Raw genomic sequence first — 22,543 nt, 5'->3', positions numbered from 1 at the left:
ATGACTGTTCCCTAGGAAGGGGCTTCCCTGTGCTCTGATGAGGAAGGCAGACTTCACCTAACCCTAAGTCTGTGACAAAACCGAGGCAAGCAAACCAAAGTGTGCCCTCTTCTCTTAGGTGAAATCCCTGATCTCTTCCCCGATGATGAGGTTGAAAACATCATCAACAGTGTGAGGAATGAAGTCAAGGGTCAGGGCTTGGTGGACTCCCGGGAAACTTGTTGGAAGTTCTTCATAGAGCGTGTTCGACGACAACTGAAGGTGAGATGGTGGCAGGAGGAGCTAGGATCTTCACCATTGACCTCGGTCCGGGGGTACCTTGGTGGAAATCCTTTGGGCTGCATTGTAGGGAGGTCAGACTGCAGCCTGAAAGGCTTTTCTGCTTGTTTAGAATATGAACTGTGATTCTCTCAGCAAGCAGTGCTTGAACACATGAAACACTATCTGTAGTCATCATTTCTTGAGCTCTATACAGCACTATGGGAGTTACAAATTTTATCTATATTTTAGCAGCTGAACAGGACCAGGCTTTCCATTTTCAAAGATACATACTCCTGTTTGGCTGGGGTGCATCAGGACTAAATCTTGCTGCTTGGAAAAGTTAGACAGCAGATCAATCTTCATGTTGTAAAAACTGGGTAACTTGACAGTCCACAGCCGAAAGAATTAGAAGACACTACCTTAAATTATATGAAGTGCAGCACCACAGCATTAGGAACTGGCATGCTTGCAGGATTTCTCCCCTTCAGCTCAACTTCCCAGCTCTAGAAAGCTCTATAACTACATGCTAATATCCCAAAAYAGTTTAAAGATTTTCCAGGCATGCCCACCACCTGGAGAAGGTACAGTACAAGAAGGAGTTAGACTTTTCCAGGAGGTAATTGCCAATCTGCATGACTGTACAGTGCCATGGTCCTAGAGCAGGGAGACAGGGCAGGAGGTGAATAAAAAATTATCATTTGCTTAATGAAAACAGGTCCTTGTCCCTATCCAGTCTTGGGTTTGTGTTGGTAGGGCATGTCTACTGATGTGTGGTGCAGCTAGGGTGGCCTGTTCCCTGTCTGATGTAAGTAGGTACGTGTCTGGCATGGTGAACAGCCAGAGAGTTGAGTTCCTCTCACCAGGTGAGGACTAGTGCTTCTCAATATCTGGCATCATTAAAGAGCATGGAAGCATTAAATAGGACAGCTGTATGGCTGTCACTGGTGGGTTTCTGAGTAGACATATTGGGTTGAAACAGAGCTGTGAGTTGACCCTGCTCTCCTGGACACGTTCCCAGGAAACCAGGGACCCTGCCACAGTGTGGCTATAGGTATAGATGCACAAGGAGAGGGAATCCAGTCCTCCTTCTCCCTTTTCCATTGTGGAAGGGAATTTCTGACAGGCACTGATGCTGTGTTGTAGCTCTTCTAATATCTTGGTTGTCTTCTGCCCAGTGTCCCTACCTGGAAATATTCTCCATGCCCATTGGCTATTGAGATATACTAGAAAGGCAGTGTGGATGTGATTTATTTGAGACTGATTCCTTTTCCCTGTCTGTCCTTCTCCTTAATGATGTGTTAGGATAGATGTCTGGGGTCAGTAGTGAAGTGTTGCTTAATTCACTCCAGCATTTGGTAGTAGCATCGTTCACTGTGCAGAAAGCTGAGCAGACTGTCATTACTGCAGTGTGTGTTTGACCTCTGGGAGCAGTACAGCAGTGGGGCTTGGCCTGATGGAACGCAAACATAAGACACTTTCTGCCTTGGTGTCTTGAGAGAAAGCAGCGTAGGTGCAGAAGAGGGCTTTTGAACATAGATAGCTTCCTGAACCTTGCCTGGCTCTCTCAGAGAGCAACACAGAAGTGCTGGAGGCTTATGCTTGAAGATATAGAAAGGGTTCGTACATGACTAGTCATTGTATGTAAGCACGCGCTGAGCACATCTGTCGGAGGAGCAGAAGCTCTCTGAGACCACCTGCCTCTCCTGACACAGAAAGGAAGCAACGAAGAGCAGCCTGGTGCACTCAGGTTCAGCAGTCTGTCACCATTGCTGCGCTGTGGGTACATGCTGGAGGAAAGTCAAAACTCAAAACACTGTGGGGCTTTTGACTGTACATTTTATGTACACTTGTAAAACAAAAATGTTCCTTTAATTCGTAATCAACTTTAATTAGAGCTTTAATGGTTTTTAAAACTAAAACAATACGGTTCATGGGCTGTTTTGCAGGTACATAGTGGCAGTGTGTTTTGGGGGGAGGAGGAAGTGGACTCGTTAAAGGCTGGCTTACAGCTTCCAAAAAACAGATTGTGATGAAGGTGCTGACAACTTATAGACACATCTGAGTTAATGCCAGCCTGCCCCATGACACTTGCAAGGCTGTGCAAATACCCTCCAGGGCTGACAAGCAGGAGAGAGGTAATCCATGGAATGAGTTATACTACTTCCCGTGCTGGCACTAGCTCAGATATTGCTACTTCATTGCGTGGTGTAAACCTGCCTTGTGTTCTGGTCTGTGCCTGATTAGCAGAGTTCATAAATCTGGGCACAGTGCATACAGACAGAAAGGTGTTCTAGAAAAAGGGCTGTGATGAATGGTGGCAGGTTTTGGTCTTTCTTGATTTGGTTCTTGTACATCATAYTGCTGTTAAAATTGGTAGTGGGGCAGAGAATAAGAGTATTTTACCTTGTCCTGACTTCTGCGCTCTTGGCGAGGAGTTTCTTTCTGGAAGGGGGAAGAGATTGTGCTTTCCTGAGATCAACTGAGCAGGTTGGCTGGAGCAGGGGAAGAGGCTTCCAGACTGCAGGGGGTGGCAGATAGAAGAAGAAGGGGTGACTGAAGACTAAGGGAAAGAAGAAATGGTGCAGGACTTGGAGGATGCTGAGGAGATTACAGCTAGCCCCAAAGTAACAGGAAGAGACGTTTCCCAGTGACACCCATGGGGACTCTGCAGAGTTTGTTGCAACTCAGAAGTTTTTAACAGCTTTTGGATTGAAAAAAAGCCTGAAAAACAAAAGACCTGCTGGGCAAAAATGCAGCCAGCAGGGAAGGAGCATTTGCAATGCTTTTTATTTCTATTCTGCCTTGATATAAGTTTTCTCTATTTTAAAAAGGTTCTCATTCTGATAAAAATAGACCTCTGAGTTTGAACCACATCAGTCCTTTTGAGTGCTGGCTTTAGGAAAATGATCTAGGCAGCCGTGTCTCAAAACTCTGGTCCTGTCAGGAGAATTTAGATCCATTTACAGTAATTCCTTGTTGCACCATTTGAAACTGAATGTCTGCTTCCTGCCAGGTGAAAGCTTTGTGTCATCGCTAAAGCGGCGAAGAGAGGGATTGCTTATATTAGATCCAGGCTGCAGCCTTGAAAGTTTGCCAGGGTTCTGCTTCTGACCATAGCAGTGCTTAATGTGCTTGCTTGTTTTTGTTGCAGAGGAAAAATGTGTTTACTGCTAGATTATGCATTTTCCTGGCCTAAAGTGCAAGGGCTCAAAAATCAAGGTTGCTATAATCTTGCCTGCTGATGTGAGAACTTCCTTWGGAATTGGGCTCTACACCTGGAGCCCAGCCATCTGCTCCCAGCCATGCTGTCTCAGCTTCTCCATTCCTTTGCCTTCTCAGGTTGCACTGTGTTTTTCACCTGTTGGGAACAAGCTGAGAGTCCGCAGCAGGAAGTTCCCTGCCATCGTGAACTGCACAGCGATAGACTGGTTCCATGAATGGCCACGGGAGGCCCTTGAATCCGTCAGCCTGCGCTTTCTGCAGGAGACKGAGAACATCGAGGTGAGCCCACTGCTGTGGTGCACTCAGCACCATCTCACTGGTCCGTCATCTAGACATGTCCAAGCCTTGCTTGGTTTTGGATTCCTCTGCACGGTACAAATTTTGGCATGACCAAGTACAGCACTRTTAGCATCCAGGTGTGGCCTCAGCCCTCCATTCAGTACAATCAATGAATCAAAAATGATTTCATGAGAATGTTGCAATGGACTCTYTATTCACCTTTATTGCCTTCAGATGCTTATCCAGGACATCTAGATCACTGTGTTCGGAGAGGAATTGCTGGCAGCTCCATATTGTGTTAAAYTGGATGAAAGCTCATGAAATATGGGCAAGTTTTTCCCAGAGTAGCATGGACCTTAKCAGAAACAGGGTCATGGACACCACACTCATATATACTTGTCAATGAAATGATGGTTTTGCTACCAAAAAGGCAGCTTACAAATCAATGCAGAAAATAACCTAACGCTTACAATTATTCCGTGGAACATACACTTTTCTCTCCACATGCATATCTGAGAGTCTGTAGTTCTYAAGGGCACAAATATGTCTACTTCTCATTGATGACTACCTGCTACTAGACTAAAAGAGATTCGGTTCTGTTTATTTAGTTTTTCTGTACAGGATGTTGGAAGAATAAAGCCTAAAATGTTTCTTTTTATGAGTGTGTGCTTTCTCCATTTGTATAGAAGAAAAGCCTAAATTTATACTTAAAAGRCTTTGTTTTATAGAGCTGAGTGCTAGAAAAATTGCTTGGAAGAAGATAAAATATGACAAAAAGATATAAAAAGAGGTATAAAGTACAAGAGCAGATGCAGTTATTTTAGAGATAACATCTTAGTTGATTCCTTTTTGTTTGTTACATTCTGGATTTTGCTGCAGAAGAATAAAATGTTAATGAATTCCTTTATATAAGGCCCAGGTCTATATATAACTGTTCTGTTTAAAGTATTTTTTCAAAAATATTTGTCTTCTCRTCTTACCTTTAGGTTTCAGTGAAAGATTCAATAAGCAAATTCATGGCCTATGTCCATACGAGTGTCAATGAGATATCCCGACTGTATCTGAGCAATGAACGGCGATACAACTACACCACTCCCAAGTCATTCCTTGAGCAAATCAAACTCTATCAAAATTTGCTATTGAAAAAGGGCAAGGATTTAACAGCTAAAACGGAGCGACTAGAGAACGGCCTGCAGAAGCTCAATAGCACATCTGCACAGGTGAGAAAACTGGTTGGGTGGGTCTAAAAGCTAATGTTTTACTGTTAMTGAGATAAAGACATCTCTGTGACCTGGTTCAAAAAGAAAGCTGCGTTCCYGGGTGAGCAACGGTTATGTTCTGTACTGGAAAGCAGAAGGGAAAAGATGTGTGTGTGTGAAGTCTCAGTTATTCGAGCTGTGCTAATCCCAAATAAAAGGCTGCAATAAATTGAGATATGGATCCAGTTGGGTCTGCAGATGATATTTTAATGGCTATGTTTCAGCTGCAGTGACATAATAGCTTATAAAATACAGGACAGCGGGGATTTAGGGGAAGATCAGTGATTTTTGGAGTTGCATACAGGAAATCTACAATAACTTCATCAAGAATTACATCTTTCAATTTAAATAGAGCATCCTTTAAAACAAGGCTGAAGTTCATTTCTCCTCATTTTATGCTATCCATCTTTAAGGAAAACTAATACATGTGCAATGTAGACTAGTCCACCTAAAATCCCCCTTGTAAAGAGCCTTACTGGCACACTTCTGAAATAATGAGTAGCGAGGTGGTGTTCTGGGTATTTCAAAAACCTCTACTCTCTATAGTGACTTTCAGAGCTTTACTGTCTTCTACATCTGTTGCTAAACTCCTGTTTTCTCTCCATTTCATATTTTGATAACTCTTATAAGTGTTCACTTACAAGCTTCTACTGTGGCAAATGGGCTCTCCTGACACTGCCCTAAGGATACATAGGCAGTTGATGTGAATGAAGGACTATTTGGTTCAACCTCTTCCATATATATGATCTGGATAATGCTGGTGACATAAGTAGCATCTGCCATGCTCAACAGGAAATGTGCCTTACTGGAGGGTGATGCATGGACTTTATTGTGCCTCTCAGCCTTGATAGTCTATGTTTCACTTCAAACAGTTACTTTCTTCACAGTGCAGGATAGGTCTTGCAGGGCATGGAGGGGAGTGGACATGTTTCATGTCCCTTTTGCATGTTTCAGCATCTCCCCTTTGGAAGGATATGACTGCCTATTAGAGGTTGCACAGTCAGCGGTGCAGAGCACCCATCCCTTCTAGTAGAGTCAACCAGAGCTGAAGGTACTTGCCCTCCCTGTAAAGCAGACCTTTATGTTTACCTTACCTTTGGAGGCAAACATTTTCTTTAACATAGATTAGGTCTATTCTTTATTGGGAGGCAACTAATGTGAAACTGGCCGTCTGATAGAAAAAAGAACTCTGTAGTGTTGTTCAGGCGTGGGGATCCTCCTGTATTCTTCAGGTGTGATTTCATATGGGTGTTGTGTTGGCAAGGGTTTACCTGACAAGCCATGACACAGGCTCTGAGCAGTGGTGGAGGAGTCGGGGGTGAAATGGGAAGCCACAGCACTTGTGAGTCTTCTCTCTTATAGGTGTTGCTGTTGCAAAATGGCTAAAAGAAGCAAAGTTCATTTCCAGTTGGAGTAAGGCTGGAGCAAGAAGCACCTGTTTATGAAGTTGATTAAGATGCAGAGCACTGAGGAGAAATATGTCAAAATTGAATCTAAGATTAGCTTCGGGGGCCTAAAATTAAACACCTAAATTATCAGATGTGCGTAATAGTCAAAACTGCTGTTGATTTGAAACCAGTGTGTGGATATTTAGCACTACTGGAAATCATACCAGTTAGATAGATCTTGAATATGTATTCATATCTCTAAACTTTAGCATCCACCTGTAGAAAAGGTTGGTCATGGTGCTGAGGAAATGGCAAGACCTCTGTCCCGCTCAGGTGCATAGTCTCCTGGTTGCGCTTGTGGTTCCTGGAAGTGTTAGGCTGTTGTTTTGTGTTTTCAAAGCAAGGAAGAAGGATTTCGATATCTAAGTGTGACCTGGCTGTGCCTCAGACCTGAGGACTAGTGCTCCCATCATCAGTATTCTCCAGACTCCTGATGCTTGGGTGCCAATGACTAGTTAATTATAAGTTTTAAGTATTTCTTTAGACTGTTCAGTGTAGCCTAAGCATGGGGCGACTGTTGTGCAAGTAGATTCAGGAGAGTTTTTGACTTAGCCATTCCAGTTTCAAAATAACCTCCGACCTTCTCTCTTTCTCTCTCTTTTTCTCTCTCCCCACCCCCAATCTTTTTTTTTTTTTTTTGAGGTGTGGAATTCTTAATACATTTGACCAACTTTCCTTCTAAGGAAAAGTTTTTTCATTAGCTTGCGTACCTAACCATCCTTCCCTAAAGGTAGTGGCTGTCCTTCTCAGTACTCAGAAAGTTAGAAGCCGGCTTCCAGTTAGTAGAACATAATAGACTTGGGAAAATCTGTGGGATGAGTCATTTGTTTTTCAGAACGATGCTCGCTATGACGAGGTCAGCATTCTGTTCAGAGCCTGTTGCTGAGTAATTTTTGGTATGACTTTGGTTAATATTGCATCACAGGATTCTGGATTCCAGTCTTGCTTGCTCTATCAATTAATTGCTGACCTTTGTGATGTATTTTGTGTTCTTGAAACAAGACAGGGGCAATCAGATAAAATGAGTCTCCTGGGAGCCTGCCCTCCAGGTTTTCTGCTCTTTAATAATTTCTCTTTTTCTGTTCTGGTGTTAGGCAACTAGTTCTTCTTCCCAGTTGGAGTCACAGTACATTACCCTTGAATCTCTCGTTTGCTTTGCTCTTCCGTTTGTACTTCACATTACTAATTGCTCATCAGATTGTCCAGGACTCAGGAAGCTGCTCACAGATTTTTCACATTTCTTAGCGCAGCTAGAGACTGAGTGCTGAACTTCTTGTGCCCAGTAATTGTATTCCGTATGCTAAGGCATACGCTGGGTCTGTCTGCTAACACCTTGATCTGATTATTATCCTGATGTTGCATATGAGAAGGAGGGTAATAACATTCTCTCTTCTCTTTAGGATGACAGTCTGCTGTGATTTTCCACAACACCTCAGTTGCTCTTTGTACTGTTATTCTCTTGTAGTTTTTGCTTTCTTCTGTTTGCCAGCTACTTGTTGCCTAAAAGGCGTCTTTTGCTTTCACCTGTGTTGGCAGACACTGAAAAAGTCAGTGGTGTTTGTCTCGCTTTCCCTGGAGGTGGTAATGACTTTTCTGTGGCATATCTGGATTATTATTTATAAAGCACTTGTCTCTTGGCTGCTCCACAGCATGGCAGAATCCAATATGTTGACTAGAGCTGAGCAAGCTGGGTCACTGCAGTACCATGAACTCCACTGTTAGCTGTAAGGCCTCACCCATTTGAAGAGGTTTGAATCCCGTGTCCTTGTTCAGGACATCAAATCTCTTCCTGCATCTCCACATCTCTTTTTATCTTTGTAGCATTTCCCATGGTCCTGGAGGCCCAGTTGTCCATGCTTGTGTGCACGTCAGGTGTCCCTGCTGCACACCCGCCTACCCCATGCCTTTCAGTGACTTCCTGAGCTTGGGGCCACTCTCCGATCTTGTAGACTGATGGGTTTCTTGTCTTCAGGCTTCCCATTGCATTGGCTGTTCTTGGTTTCCTTTACAACGAGACAGGGTGAATAGGTGTTCCCAGCCTCCATCTCCAGAATGGCTCATGTTTTATATGTTGTCACCGCTTCGTGTCCATCAGTCTTCGTCCTCTCAATCTGAGCACGAGCCACAGTGTTCCAAGGAACAGGCACCATACAGCATGACAATATTTGCCATGCTGTTCTCCTTTCGCATCGTGGTGTTTTGCATGTGATATTGTTGCATCACAGTGTTGCCTGTGATGTTTTTCCTAGCCCCAAGCAAGAGCTCTGTCGAGCTGAACCCAGGTCTGTTCAGGTTCAGGTGCACTGAGAATGACCAGGGCAGAGCAACCTGGAAGTTATGCTCAAAGGATGATGGATGCCACTGCCCCTAATCTGAGCTCTTTACAACACTTGGTTTTCCTGGGGGAGACAGGAGTTATGGGGGTGTCAGTGCAAGGAGGGAGACTGTGCGTGACTGGTGGAGAAGTTTGGGGCCATTAGAAGGTAGAAGACAGGAGCTGTGTTGTGAAAGCTTTCTGCACACCTCTAAATAATAAACGTTAGTGATGGACAGGCTTAATCACCTCTGGGGTTTGAACTGAGCTTAACAGCTGGAAATTTGGCAAGCATCTGGGTTTTCCAAAAAAAAAAAGTGTGACATTCATGGACAGAGGAGGACTTTTCATGCCCTTGTTCCTAACTGTGCTCTGCTTGGGACGGCTCCAGCAGACCTTTGATGGGGAAGGAATCAGAGCTGTGTCCTACTTGCTTTCTTTAAGACAGCAGCATCCTTAAGGTTTCTGCTGTGCCTGTGCCTTGCTGAAGGTGGTGGAATGAGGCCTTCCTGTTCACTGGTGTGTCAAGAGGAATTTTTGTCTGCATATTAGCATGTGTGGGAAGGGACGATAAATAGGTGAACGTGACAGGCTGTCTTTGCTGTGGATGTGAGTATAGCATTAAGAGAAACTTGATTACTGTGCCGAGGGGATGAAACCGGAGGAATAAAGTTCATAAGTTTGCCTTTCCCCCACGCAGGACATCACTAAAGAGAGAAAATTCAGTTATTTAGCTAAGCTCCTACTTCCATTTTTCCACTGTACAAGTGCTGTTAAACAGTCACTGCTCGGCTGCATTTGAGCTTTAGCCTCACTTGAAAACACGATTGTTTCCTAACATGTTCTGAAATCCTGCAGTAGGTAAGGAAGGCTGCAGTTTAACATATGTTCCCTAAACGTGGTAAAACCTTTTGGCAGAGGGTTCAGCAGAGCCCCAAAATAGACATCGCAGCTCCAACTTGCATCATATCCACTGGGAATTTAACATGTAGCCATAACCCGAGCGGACAGGTGCTTTCACAGCAGCACCGGCTGGCTTTCTGTGCTTTGAGACATTTGGATTCCTTTCAAACAGAGCCCTAAATCCTGACAATGTTAGAGCGAGGCATTTACCTTTCAATTACTTCAATATGTGCTTAGCTTAAAGCAGGTTTTGTCAGGATATTTTCTATTATTACGAGCTGTGCTGAGTTTACATCTGCTCCTTTTGTATAGCCATCGAATGGACTGCAGAGAGCTAGTGGGCTTTAATCCCTTGTTGGTCTTGTCGTAGTTGTGTAAGTCCCTTAAAGCTCCCATTCACATATGCATCCAGCACACGATTACCGATTTGGGGCAGAAGGTCCCGAGCCGTATCTGCAATCAGCAAAACATCCCACTTCAATTTCCTGCGCTCTCGGAAGCCTTAGGTCTGAACAAAAAGTTGTTGCTCAGTTTGCTGCCTGAAGTGATTACGCACTCCTGCGAGCTCCGGGTCCTTTTGATTTACACTCGCRTCTTTGTCCTGGTGAAAACAGCATTGTACTGCCGAGCGGCAGGAGATGAAAATGGATTAAGCGTGCAGCGTAGGAATACAAAGAGAATTCTAAGAAACCGCTCTCCGCTTGAAGCTAATACGGAATGTCAGTAGCTTTGGTTTATATGATTGCAAATTGTGCTCTCTCTTCTGGTGTAAAAATGGAATTATCAACAAAAGCAAAGGTCGGACTTATATTGTACTACGTATTTTTACATAGGTAAAAATGTACCCCGGGAACTATAAACAATCCTTTACGAGGTCAACTGCAGGACAGTGGAAGACAAAATGTTCTCCGTGATCGGTGCAGAGGCTGTGTACATTTATTGAAACGGGTGCTTTTAGAAGGAGAGTTTCTGTGTTCCAGTGACAGCGCGTGTGGACATCCCCACTGTGCACGCATTTCGTCCTGTCGCCAGAGAGCGCTTGTACCTTGCAGGTACCAGGAGCCGCTCAGTGAAGCAGTTCTTAAGGATCTGTGTGTTTGTTACCATTGAGATGCCCTGTGGCTGCTGGCTGGATGGAAGAGCTTCCCTTCACCAAACTCTTTTGACCTTACAGTTTTCCTCCTCTTTGTCTCCAGCCTCTGAGTCCTGTTCAGCTAGATGGGCCGTTTGCGCTTTAAAGCCCCAGTTCATTCTTTGCCTATGAATCCCCTTGGCTGGCTTTTCTCTGCACTTCCTTTAGGTCTTGTACCTCTGATGAGGGCTGAACCTATCAGCAGATCCCAATTTTAATGTCTCTGGTATGAAAAATTCACTTCCCGTCAGGAGTTTGTAAGACCTCATGGTTGTGGGGGACCTGATGTGGGTCCTTCCTCTGCTTTCCATACCCTGAGCATGGGCAGGTGAGGAAGGAGCGCACTGTCGGCACTTTTGCAGGGGTGCAGATCCTCTGGGTGCGAGTGGCAGGATGCACCTGGGGTGAGCCCACATCTTGGAGAGCTCTGGCTCCTGGTGCATAGCCCCTTTTCAGAGCCAGTGTACGGGAAAATACTGTGTACTCTGTTCTGTGGATGTCAAGGCTGAAAAGAGAAAGCATAACTGAATTGTAGCATGTGTCATCTCTACTGCAAAATATGTGTGCACAGTGCCTACATGCTCTGTTTACGGGTGATGCAATACAACCTCAGATCTTGTGCTCAGAGATGGCTGAAACGTGTATATTTGTCTTTATAATGAGAGCAGCTTGCTGCAAACATCTGTAAAGCCGGCTTCTCCAGTTCCTCCTTAAAGCTCTTCTGTGTTGAAGCACACAGGCCTGTTCACGGGGCCAGGCAGGAGCAGGGACCATCTCTTGTCACAGGCCCTAGCCCTGGCGTGTCCCTGCCGGGGGTCGTGCCCACCTGCCACTTCTCCCCATCGTATGTTATTGGGGCGGGATGCTTTTCTTCTTTGCGTGAGTGCAGGACCGAATGCAGTGGGGCTCTGGCCCATGGCTAGGCTCATGTGTGGTACTAATCTCATCCCAGAAAGATCTGAAATGAAGATTTCCACCTGCTTCCCAGTGGATCCTGCTCAAAGCAATGTTCACTTTGCCTTGGTATCTTTTTCCAGTTCCCTAGCAGAAGGAGTGAGTAGGGAGTGGGACAACCTCCTTAGCAGGATGACCCAGTGCTGGTTTCTTCGTTCCTGGGCTTCTCACTGCTAGCAGGTTGCTCTGGTGTGTGCATCCATGTGCATTGGCTCTCTGATCCTGGGAGCACAGGATAGGAGCTGCAGCATCCTGCTGTACTGCTTTCCTGGGCTTCCTGGACATTGCTTCCTTTATGCACAGGCTCTCCCTGCTGTTAGTAGCTGCTCAGCCCCACTCCTGAGCCCATGCTGCTGGGCAGGGGAGGGAGCAGGGTTGCTGAGCGCCTGTGCTCCCACACGTGTTCTTTCCCTATAGGTAGACGACCTGAAGGCCAAGCTGGCAGCCCAAGAAGTGGAGTTGAAGCAGAAGAACGACGATGCCGACAAGCTGATCCAGGTGGTGGGAGTGGAGACAGAAAAAGTGAGCAGGGAGAAGGCAGTCGCTGACGAGGAGGAGCAGAAAGTGGCGCTGATCACTCAGGAGGTCCAGCAGAAACAAAAGGACTGCGAGGAGGACCTGGCCAAAGCTGAGCCTGCTCTTGCAGCAGCTCAGGCGGCTCTGAACACCCTCAATAAGGTAGGGCAAAAGCTCCCATGGAAATCCAGCATCTCCCCTCTGCGGTGGTAGGGGAAGTGCCATCCCAGGGCCCAAATTTTAGGGCATTGTATTGCGCCTGCTCCAGCTTCTTCCTGGGTTATGCATGCTTGGTTGCTGGTGTAACTTGGAGCAGTCACAAGGCTGCTCCAAATTACTTTTACTAATGGCCTGTGGAGAGCAAGGAGGAACTGCAACTGTGTGCTTTGTCTTCGCCTCTTCTCCACTTTTGGCTGGCTCCACTGTTTCTCTCTTTGTCCCACGAGAAAGGGGAGATTATCGTTCTATCACCCTTTCTTCAGGACCCTGGCAAGAGCATCTCTGAGGGACCACCACTTCTGTCCCTCTTTCTTCTTGGCAGAGCCAGCATATTTGAGTATTCTGGGTATTTCACACTTGTTCCCAAGTCACCTGGGAGCCTCTGCATTGGGATGGAGCTGCACATCAGTGCCTGGGAGGTGCATAGGTGAGACAGCGACCCTCTGGTTGGCATGGGGGACTGTACAATGATGAAAATATGTGTTGTGGTGTGAGCTAAATGCTGAAGCTATGGCTGTGCCAGGCTAGTGTGGTGGGCATGCAGGGCACTTGTGACATACGGCTGCTGTGAGGCTGGTGCATCCTTGAGTACTTGGGGCTTTCTCCTTGCCAAACAAGCAGGGCCAAAGCCTGATAGCCAGGCTCTTGCTGCCTTTTCACTATGATAACCCTCATGTACGTAACACACCTTTGTGCTGGCTGCTGGCAGGAGATCAGGCCTGATCTTCTTGCAGAGCCTGTAACATTTCATTTAAGTGAAAGATAGTATCAGCACTACCTGTTTGCCTTGGTTAGTTCTATGCAAGTGCACAATCAGTGGAGCAGGAGCTGAGAAACACCCGAAATACCAATGAGGTAGATATTACACCAAGCTACTCAATGTTTYGGGKTTTTTTGTTGTTTTTTTTCCCCTCCAGCATGTCTAGAACATAGTAGCTCAGCTGAGATTCAGAACTTTGCTTAGACAAGTTCCACATGAATCTCCCAGACCAGTGTTCACAGGTGTGGTATGTGCAGCCAGCTGTTACTGCAGCTGGCAGTGAGGTTGGGCATCCTGTTTGGTCACTCATCTGCATTTTGAGAAGGGACCTGTCATGGGAAGGCCCACATGCCTTCCCTTCTGGGTCTATCCTCCCCAGACTGTGAGCTAGAACAACCCTAGAGATGTGCCCACTATCAAACAATTGGATTTGCATGGTTGAAATCCGACCTGGCTTTCTCCTGCCCTGGTTTAACGTGGAATATCAACATGTGGGCAMTGCTGGTGTGTGCTGCTTCACAAAGCTCTGCTCCTGGCTGCCTCCCAGCTGTGCATGCTGGCCCAAAGCAAGGCAGTGTCTTTTGTGCGTTGTACAGCAAATGTGCTTGGCTGGGGCGGGTGGGGAGGTGGAGGTGGGAGAAGAAGCAGCASAGAACCGGAGGTGCAGTGGGAGAGTAGGCCACTTCCGAGGCTCCCCTAGGCATCTTCTACTCACAAAGTCCCTGCTATTGCAGGGACGAAACAGTTGTGGCTCAGTGGGGTGGACTGACCGTCTCCAGCAGACCCTGTGTGAGGCAGGATTTCTCCTGCCTTCTCTTTATCTAAGACTTTCTTCAGGCCTTGTTGAGTAAGTGTGATGTTAAATGTCTCATGCACGCATCTTGGCTCCACAGATCCTCTCACAGGGTGGCGTTTTGTCTGATACAAAAAAAAACACAAAAAAACCCCCAACATACTGAGGAGTTCTCAGGCATGGGAAGGACCTGTTGTTTACCAGTAATTTTGGCCTGGCTAGCAGCACTGCCGTGGGTGGTAGGTAGTCTGGTACTGAGTGCCGGATGACCTCTAGGAAGAAATATATTTAGCTGCAGRCAAAGGCCGTAACAAAGGAAGATGCTATTGGGGAAATCTATAGCCAGGCAACAGTTTCCTGCAGTAAGAGCAGTCCCTAAATAATTGGTTTAGGGAAGGTTTCTGGAACACTGGAAGGTTTTTCATTCCGGGGTGCTCCAGGAGTCCCCATTCAGAGCCCAATACTTTGAGATGCCGAATGCTCCAGAGAGGCATGAGTTACCTGCAATTCGTCTTAGGTCTGCAGGGCACTTAGCATTCTGGAGCAGCAAACTCCTGCACACAGGGAACAGCAGTGTCTCTGAACCAGGTGCAGTTAGAAAAAACAGTTATTTCCATGATCACAGCAAGGCACAGCCCAAGCATATCCCCWTTTTGGAGAGAGTAAAGCAATTCTGAATCATCAGGAATGGATTTTCCACATGATTAGCTTTCAGGAAAGATATGACTTTGCTGTCAAGATGTGTTGTTTTGGTTCTTGTGCCTGGAAGTGAAAGACTGTACAAGGGGAAAATGTTTATCTCTTCACCAGTTTTGGTTTCATGCTGAAGCTGTAGAATATCTCATTAGGCAAAGATTAAGGAGATGGTAGGATTTTCTCTAGAGACCTGTAAAGCAGCATTACTGAGCACTAGAAAGCGTGGCCTCCTTTACCTGCTGGTCTGAAACGCATCAGAGAGCTTGACCTGCCTGCTGACGTGAATAATCAGCAATATTTATGTGGATATATATAGTTTCTCCCCAATTATCTAAGGCTGCTTATTCGGACAACACTACTACGTGCAATGTTAATAGGGAAAGCAGTGAGAAAAGCTATCGAGTAGAATGCAGTAATAAATATATACTGTCAGATAGCAAGGAGCTTGGAGTAATTATGTGGATACATCTGCATTTTTGTGCAGGCGCTGCTCGCTAGTTTAAGAGAAAAGCAACCAAGTCCATTCAGAGTTGCCTTGCATGTAGACTGTGTGGAGAGGGAAGCAACAGGGGATGCTTTTCCATGAATCCCAGGTAAAAGATGAGTGATGCTGGTCAGCGGGCAACTTGCTCCCCTTCCTGGGAGGAGTTCTTCAAAAAGCCTGACTCACTTAGAACGGCGGAGCTGCTCTAAAACCCTGCGCCTCTGCCGTTGCTCCACGGGAGCTGGGCTCAGGCAGGCAGCGCCTGGGCTGCCCGTGGTGTTTCATGGAGGCGATCAGAGGTCCTGCGCAGGAAAACGGACCAGTGAGATTGTGAGTAACATCGCTTTCCATTCCCAGGATTGATGGCACATTAACCCAAGGGATCTCCCTTTCCTAGCAGGCCAGAGATCGCGCAAGAAGCTTGCAGCTGCAGGAGCAGCGGAGAGGAGGAGAGTGGAGAGCGAAGGAGCGGAGGAGCATTAGGCAGCCGTAGGGTCGGGCCCATTGATTCCAGAGGCATGGAGCCATCAGGAAAAGCAAGGCAAAGACGACAGTTAGAGACTTGTTAACTTCTGCAGTAGGTATCTGCGACAGCATCGCAGCCTATTTGAATTCTTCTCAAGTAACTCRTGCCTTTGCCTCGCTCCCCAGGGCTACGTGATGGGCAGCTCCCGCGGCGGGAGCGCTTGCTGCTGCTGTCGGCACTAACGCGGTTACATGTGTTCACAGACCCTCACGCTTCCCTCCATCTGGGGAATATTGCCAGGAGTTTACAGTCAGATGAGTTCCCCTCCCCTCCTCCCTTGCCGCTGAATGCAGAATGGTCTTGTTTTGTAACAAACGCCTTAGCCRCATGAAACCAAAGTTGCTGTTAATCATTATTATTATTATAATCAGAGCAGCGCTATTTATGAGACACCTTCCAAATGATGGTAGTTATGTGTAACAAGCGTATGTTATTTTTTGGTGCACCAGTTATTCCAGTCCAATTGAAAATAGTCCTTAAAGGTCTTCTGTGCGCTATCAGATTAAGACCGTCGCAGTCTGTGTATTACCATCTCATCACATGCAACTTAACTCTGACTCAATTTCTGTTTCTTTTTTGTGGTGGGAGGATTATCTTTCTGGTGCTTTAAATAATCCCCTTTGTTGCCATTAAACCAATTTGTAACCATGCTGCTCTCCGGAGGGGGCCGTCCAGCTCAGCTAGTCTTTGGCTTACAAAGGTATAACAGGATTTAGCTCTGTGTGTGTTTCTCAGATTTTAAATATCCCTTTTTGGTTTTCCTCTTTGYGCCAAGAAGCAATCACATGATTGTTTAGCATCACTTTGACTGAACTGTGCGAAGCTGGTGCRGCCGCTCGTTTGTCCCTACTTAAGCATTGCCACCTTTTGCAGGGTTTGGTGGTAGTGTGAGTGCCCAGTGCAAACCGAGAGGCAATTTAAAGTGTTAAAAAGTTTCCACTGAAGGCTCTGGGACTAGAAAATAACAGTTTTGTTCATACTAATTGTTATATGGACCATGCTGAGWTACATGGGGGTTATTATAGGGCCCCGGTACGCAGCACCTGCAAAATCAAAAATGCAAACCCAGATGTGATAGTGAGTTTGAAATGTGTGTTGTAGCTGTGCTGAATAGGTACAGAATGAGCAGGCTTCCTGATGTAACCAGGATCTTCCTCAATACCTTGGGAAAACAGGTTTTGGAAGCAGAAATACCCTCTCATCTCTTAGGCTGTGGTTTGTCCACTCACCCAGTGAGGATGCCTGGGTCCACCATGTGAATCCCAGCGAATCTGACATTTCGGCATCTCYGTCTCCTTTTTTTGGAGAGATCGTGGGATACTAATTTTGGGACCACCTTCCTCTGCCATCGAATCTCTGCTTGGCACAAACCATTTTTCAAAGTAGGTGGCAAGCGCTGTCCTGCGGAGGCTGGTGGGCAGTTTGTCTCTGCGTTGGAAAGGGGARCGGTGCTTGGCCAGTACCGCTCAGTCTCTGCACGGCCTGTAAAACCACTGGTTACTCTGCAGGGATGATCCATGGAGGAAGTCTTTGGGGAATGTTGCTGCTGTTGATATTGTCACTTTCTAAATGGGAGCAAGAGGATTTGGTTGCCCACTGTAGAAAAGGCCCGACAGTGTGTAATTCTGTAAGGCTACAGTGCCCTGTCTCCCTCACCTCCCACCTCCAAGTTTAATATTCCCCTGAGATGGTTCAGAGGCACTTGAGGACACAACAGCAGAAGGTGTTTCTGAGGCAGGTATCGCTCTGTGTCGTTGTCCTCTGCCTGGTTTCTATCCTGGAGACACTCCAGTGCTTGGAAGAAGAATTCAGAACTATTTGTTGAAATCAGCCGATCAGTAACATAAGTGAAAGGGCAGGAAGGGYAGAGTGTGTTTTACAGTTACCCAAGATTATCAGAGCAGCCCTCTGGACCACACTCTCGACTTGTCCTCTTCCCCTGGCGCCAGCGACTCTCAAAGTTGAGGAAAGTTAACTGCCACCTCTTGCTGCCCAGAAGGTCTTTCTTGGCCTTGATGGTGTGGTCTTCCCTTCCGTTCAGGTTAGCCACAGTGGTGGCACCATTCCTGTCCTGCAATGGAAGGGTTCGCCTTCTAGTAAAAGAGCAACAGTGGCAGCTCAGTATCTCATTACCCCTGGGATAAAGGTTGTCAAATACAGTCTGATTTCAGAGCCTGGCTTGCCAAAGCCCTCCCAGCCACCTAAAACACCAGGCAGTGCTGTCTGGACCCCAGTCACGTTCAGGGCTGGGGAAAGACCCATATTATATGGAGAGCTCCTGGCTGAGCTGAGCAGAGGACTCAGGATGGAGGATGACATGTCAGAAGCGCTTGTCCGTGCTCACGGTCTGCTCCATTTCATTGAACGTGTTAATTATAGACATTTTACACTGGAAATGCACACAGCTCCCCAGGGCCTGCCTCTATCAGCTCGTTTATTAGCAAAAGTTAAAAGCAAGGCCCTAGACAAAGAAGGCACATCTGGTAACAGATTCATAGCAGTTTGTCTGAGAAATGGGTGCTCAGAGGTTCTGAACTATTCCACCTATCAGAATATCAGAGAATATAGATTAAAAACTATTCAAAACTGATCAAAAACAGGGACTGATAAAAGTTCATAGATTTTTCTTAAGCTGATTTTGATGCAGTTCTTACCTTTGTTTTGACTGTAGTGTGTCATCTGAGAACAGCTGCTTACCTTTGCTTTTTATTCCTATGCAAAAGTTAACTTGCATACGCACAGAAAGAGGATTTGGAGTGTCAGCAGATCATATTCACAGCAGCACGTTGCCGCAGCTTCAAGATCCTGTTAGTAAATCTGTGCTTTCCCTGTGATTCAGCTTTTTGCAGGGTTTAAGATTCATTCCGCTTAATATCAGAGACTTTGGGTTGGCGACGCAGAAAATGGGAGCCCTCTCCGGACAAATGCGTCCCCAGCGGTTAGTTCATCCCGTTTGAGAACCGAATGCCTGCCCTTTTGGGGGACTGTCTGTCCATTGCAATGACTGCTCTCCTGATGAAGACGTTTAGTTAAAGTGCCTGACATCGAGTTGGATGAATGGGCACAGTGGAAACACCGGTGTGCACAAATARTGCTACAAGACCTTAGTATGTGCGTGTGCCTGGCACAGGGAATAGTCTGAGCAGGAAGGGAAGTTCTGCAAGGCAGTTTTAGAAGGGCCAGAGGCTGTTTTACAGAGAGTGTTATCCAGAAGGGTTTCCCTTTTCCTTATTCCTATCTACCGAGGGTGCAGAAAATCCCTTTGCGGTCCCTGAGTTCCAGCACGGCTCTCTGCAGCTTCTGATCTTCTRCAGCCAGAGACCGATTTTGCTTCTTGTCTCTTAGTTCCTTCCTTAAGTGCAGCTCCCTGTGCAGGACCCTGGCCTCCGTGGGCCACGGCAGGATGGCTGGCAGCGCAGAATAGTTTGGAGTTTCAGCTGGGAAACTGTGCTGGGCTCTTCCCAGGTGGGATATAGGGGGCAGGATGCAGGGAACTTAGCACATGCACTATGAACCCTTGTGGCAGTGAATTAAAAGGCAGCAATGTCCAGGCAGACAGCAACCCAATATATCAACATCCTGAATTAAAAATTATTTCTGGCTCTAGACGCTTTGCTTCGTTCGTGCAGTGGGAAGATTCTCGTTCTGCTTTCTTCCAGAATCAATCTGAAGTCATTGTGCATTTTGAATAGTCTGAGGGTTGGCCGAGATGCTGAAGGGACGCGACTGATTCACATCTAAGGAGCCAGCGGAGGCCACGGTGCCACTAGGGGGTTTCATTGCTGTACGTTTGATGAGTCACAATATTTAAAATTCAGAGTGTGCTTCAGGCTTCAAAGCTCCTCTCTCAGATTGATAACTCGGGAGCCTGACTCTATTAGTGGCTAAGTAAAAAGAAAACCCATTCATTTTTGTCTAACAACCTTGTTTTCCCTTTTCAGAAGAATCTGACGGAGCTGAGGTCCTTCGGATCGCCACCTTCGGCTGTTAGCAATGTCACCGCTGCTGTGATGGTGCTGATGGCCCCGGGAGGAAAGATACCCAAGGACAGGAGCTGGAAAGCAGCTAGAGTTACCATGGCCAGAGTGGATGGGTTCTTAGACTCCTTAATCAAGTTTAATAAGGAGAATATCCATGAGAACTGTCTCAAAGCCCTTCAGCCGTATTTGCAAGATCCCCAGTTTAAACCCGAATTTGTGACCACGAAGTCCTACGCCGCTGCCGGCCTTTGCTCCTGGGTCATAAACATAGTGAGGTTCTACGAGGTGTACTGCGAGGTGGAGCCGAAGCGGCAGGCTCTGAGCAAAGCCAACGCGGAGCTGGCTGCCGCCCAGGACAAGCTGGCCAACATCAAAGCCAAAATTGCTGTAAGTTTAGAAGAACGAGACAAACTGTGACATGTGTTTACCCTTTAATGGGACCTGGCATGCCAGTCACTGCTCGGGGAGAAGTCCTCCACTTTGGATGGGGCTTCTTCTCCACACCGCTGTATTTTTAAGAGGGTAGATCTGAGGATTTGGTAGATTGTGGTCTTTTGTCTTCCTTTCATAGATGTTGCTTTCTATAATATTTCATCTCTGCTGTTTCAGTCTTGCTTACTCCTTCATAGGAAGGCTAATTTTTAATTCTTATTATTCCTACCTAATTGTTAAAATATTTACCGCTCTACTCACGAGTCCTCAGAAATTCTTTTATCTCAAACCAATGTATGTCYTCAGTGTGCTGTATAGATGCAGAGAAAAGGAAATGGAGACTAATTTAGAGTATTTTTAACAAAAAAATGCAGTAGGTTGGCTGGCTGCTCTGTCTCTCAGCACAGTGCCTGTTAATGGTTATATTTTGCAGAATTAAGACTACTGTAGTAGGATTCTAATAATTTGTTACGGCATGGCTCCCTGTTGGCGTATCGTATGCCTCATCCTTATTTAGAATTTCAATACTTGCTTTAGAGTCGAAAAAATATCACTGAATACAAGAAATCACTGTGTGATTAAAAGTGTGTTTCTGTGGAGAATAGCTTCCATCCTTTCTCCTCTTCCCTCTTAAAATTATCTTTCCATTAAAAACATGTTTTCCTCCCCCACCATCCCCAGCTAATCCCCAGTAATAGTGAAGTATGGAGAGCAACAAAGAGGGGAGATCCGGCCAACCAGTCCCTAGGATGGCAGCACGGCATCCCATCCCTCACTTTTTTCCAGTTGGTTTCCAACACGAGACCATTGTTTGGGCTCCAGAACCTGCTTTTTTTTTTTTTTTTGCTTTTTTTTTAAGGTGTCGTAGATCTGGGCAGCTGTGCAATCCCTTTTCATGATCAAAGGATCCTTTGTGGATATGCTTTAATACTGACACCACAATTCATGCAAAATCCCCTTTCAAAACTGAGGTGCGTTTTCAGCCCTGCTGTGTTGCTAACGTGGTACAACTGACAACTTTGTGTCTTTAATAAATGATGTGGCCTTAAAATGTCTGTCTGAACAGGGGCAGAACAGCAGCTCCAGCTGAATTCATCGAGACACCGACCTGTTACACCAGCGCATCGTATCATTAGCACTCTTGATGTATCCTAAAGCTTATTATTCTTAAAATGATTACTACACTTTTAATTAAAAAATATATAAAATCTACAGTAGCTTCTTCCTACTGCAGATCAAAAGAAGGGTGTACTCAGAACCTGAAGGGGGAACAGATTTAGAGGTATTTAGCCTCTAGTTCTCTCGTCTCAGATGTGAAATACGGCACTAGGGAACTATTTGGATCCCTTTACTCCGCTTGTTTCCAAACCTTTTAACGCCTGAGCTTTTTTAAAGAAGCGGGATTTTGATAAAGAAAATGGAAATCTTTGGGGGGATTAGTGGTACTCCACTGGAATGCACTTGCAAAACGGAGTATTTTCAGTGATATTTCCCCTCTGTGCGTGGGTAGCGACATCCTGTTCAGTGTGCAGCATGTGTGGGTGGATGTGGAGCTATATCCTTGCGTGTCAAGGCAGGATACCTTGGATGGCTTCACTGACTTCAGGGAAGTGGTGCTGATTCATACCTGCTCAGAACCGGGCTCACAGCTCTCGTATACGCATTCAGAGTAGTAAATGAAACTACTCTGATCGTCACAAGTACTAAGCACCTTCCCATCTCCTTTTTCTGCCTGGGAAATATGGTAGCTTGGAATATGGGGAGGGTGGATGTGGAAGTAAGACGCACACTCGCATTTGCACACTTCCAAACTTGCAGATATTTTTGTATGTTACTATAGAGCATATCCAGCAGTACAGGATCATACAGTAGGTATGATCTGTTCTTCATAGGCTTACAGGTATTCATTTATCAGATCGCGCATGTGTAATGACATTTTTATATATATGAACGTATGTATGTAGATATATTCATATGCACGAAAAGACAGAAACTATTTGTGTTATTAATTCTAAGCCAGTTTGAGAGAGACTGCTTTGGGTTCTCTAAGCTAATGAAGAGCTACAGATATCCTTAATGTAATCCTTTTTCATTTTCAAGTTTGTTTCTAGTGCATAGCTCAAACAGTGTTTAAGTAATTTACAGACATTTAGCCTTAAACAGTTTGCATTGGGTGCAGATAAAATCAATTATTACCTCTACTTCTCTTATCTCAGAAGTAAAATATTCCAAGAACTCATGGGAGCAGTTGATTTGTTTTAGACTGAAGTATGAGCAGGTCTGTCCAAGCAGGCCCTTTTTTGCTAGCAAATAAGGAGCACCGTAAGGTCCCAGGTGTTTTAGGTTCTTTCTGCCACTTCCCAGT

General features: G+C 45.8%; 1 protein-coding gene across 1 annotated transcript in view; it reads left to right on the top strand.

The window, feature by feature from the left end:
- Nucleotides 1-22,543, top strand: part of DNAH9 (dynein axonemal heavy chain 9) — a 215,022-nt gene that overhangs the window by 94,420 nt on the left and 98,059 nt on the right. Inside the window, exons 47-51 of the mRNA XM_026075736.1 lie at nucleotides 119-261; nucleotides 3,601-3,762; nucleotides 4,749-4,982; nucleotides 12,190-12,450; nucleotides 19,708-20,133. Of these exons, the coding sequence (XP_025931521.1) occupies nucleotides 119-261; nucleotides 3,601-3,762; nucleotides 4,749-4,982; nucleotides 12,190-12,450; nucleotides 19,708-20,133 (1,226 nt within the window). The remainder of the gene's footprint in view (nucleotides 1-118; nucleotides 262-3,600; nucleotides 3,763-4,748; nucleotides 4,983-12,189; nucleotides 12,451-19,707; nucleotides 20,134-22,543) is intronic.

This window comes from Apteryx rowi, unplaced genomic scaffold (assembly GCF_003343035.1).
Source record: "Apteryx rowi isolate R43461 unplaced genomic scaffold, aptRow1 scaffold_41, whole genome shotgun sequence".
NCBI lineage: Eukaryota > Metazoa > Chordata > Aves > Apterygiformes > Apterygidae > Apteryx > Apteryx rowi.
This window is presented reverse-complemented; position numbering and strand designations above follow the sequence as displayed.